Below are 944 nucleotides of genomic sequence, written 5' to 3' on the forward strand. Positions count from 1 at the left end.
AAGGGCAGCGTGACAGAGACAAGGGCAGCGTGACAGAGACAAGGGCAGCGTGACAGAGACAAGGGCAGCGTGACAGAGACAAGGGGAGCGTGACTGAGACAAGGGGAGCGTGACTGAGACAAGGGGAGCGTGACTGAGACAAGGGGAGCGTGACTGAGACAAGGGGAGTGTGACAGAGAGAAGGGGAGTGTGAGGAGGAGAGTGAGAGACTGAGGCAGGAAATGAGAGGATAAGCAGAGGGACAGGGGAGAGAGCAGGATGAGGGCTCCCTCTCCATCACAGACTCTACCTGTATGAACTGACTAAACCGTGCATCCTTCCTGTGCCGGTATTTAATCTGCTCGAGCGCGTACGACTGCCGACTGCAGAAACGAGCGGCAAGTTTCTTGAACCAGTCCCCCTCAGTGCCATTGAACTGTGATAGAGGGAAGTGGGGGATTGTCAGAAAGAGAGCACAGGGTCAGTGATACACTCCTCCAAGCTGGACACAACACTGGGGAAGCCTTTCCAGTGAGGGAGCTGACTTACCCGAGCCAGTAAAGTGCTTCCGATCTCTGTCACAACGTAGCCTCCTTCTTCTCGAATCTTCTTCATGGTCTCATAGAAGAGTGCTGCGAGGGGAGCGGGTTGGCGGGGGGCAAGAGGCAGATGATCAGACAGTGGTCAGGGATGGAAGGACACGGAGATGGCACAAAGGGATCGAGCACGCGCGCCCAGAGCAGGTACTGAACCGTCCGAAAGGCTCCAAAATATCCCGCACCCTCACCTCCCAAGACCCGTCTGCGGAATCCCCTTCTACAGTCCATGCTGTCTACGTACCAGCCATAGTGACTCATACAACCCATCAATCAGGTCTGGGCACACGCATTTCCATTACCCCGTGCCCTACTCCGACCAAGACCAGGCCCCACACCTTACTCCGATCCAGCCTGTGCCCCAGGCCC

At 56.6% G+C, this 944-nt stretch overlaps 1 protein-coding gene across 1 annotated transcript in view; it reads right to left on the reverse strand.

Moving 5' to 3' along the window:
* Window positions 1–944, reverse strand: part of LOC109926105 (rho guanine nucleotide exchange factor 11-like) — a 36264-nt gene that overhangs the window by 24071 nt on the left and 11249 nt on the right. Inside the window, 2 exon segments of the mRNA XM_048620573.1 lie at window positions 290–415; window positions 529–611. Coding sequence (XP_048476530.1) covers window positions 290–415; window positions 529–611 — 209 coding nt within the window.

This window comes from Rhincodon typus, chromosome 47 (genome assembly GCF_021869965.1).
Source record: "Rhincodon typus isolate 14 chromosome 47, sRhiTyp1.1, whole genome shotgun sequence".
NCBI lineage: Eukaryota > Metazoa > Chordata > Chondrichthyes > Orectolobiformes > Rhincodontidae > Rhincodon > Rhincodon typus.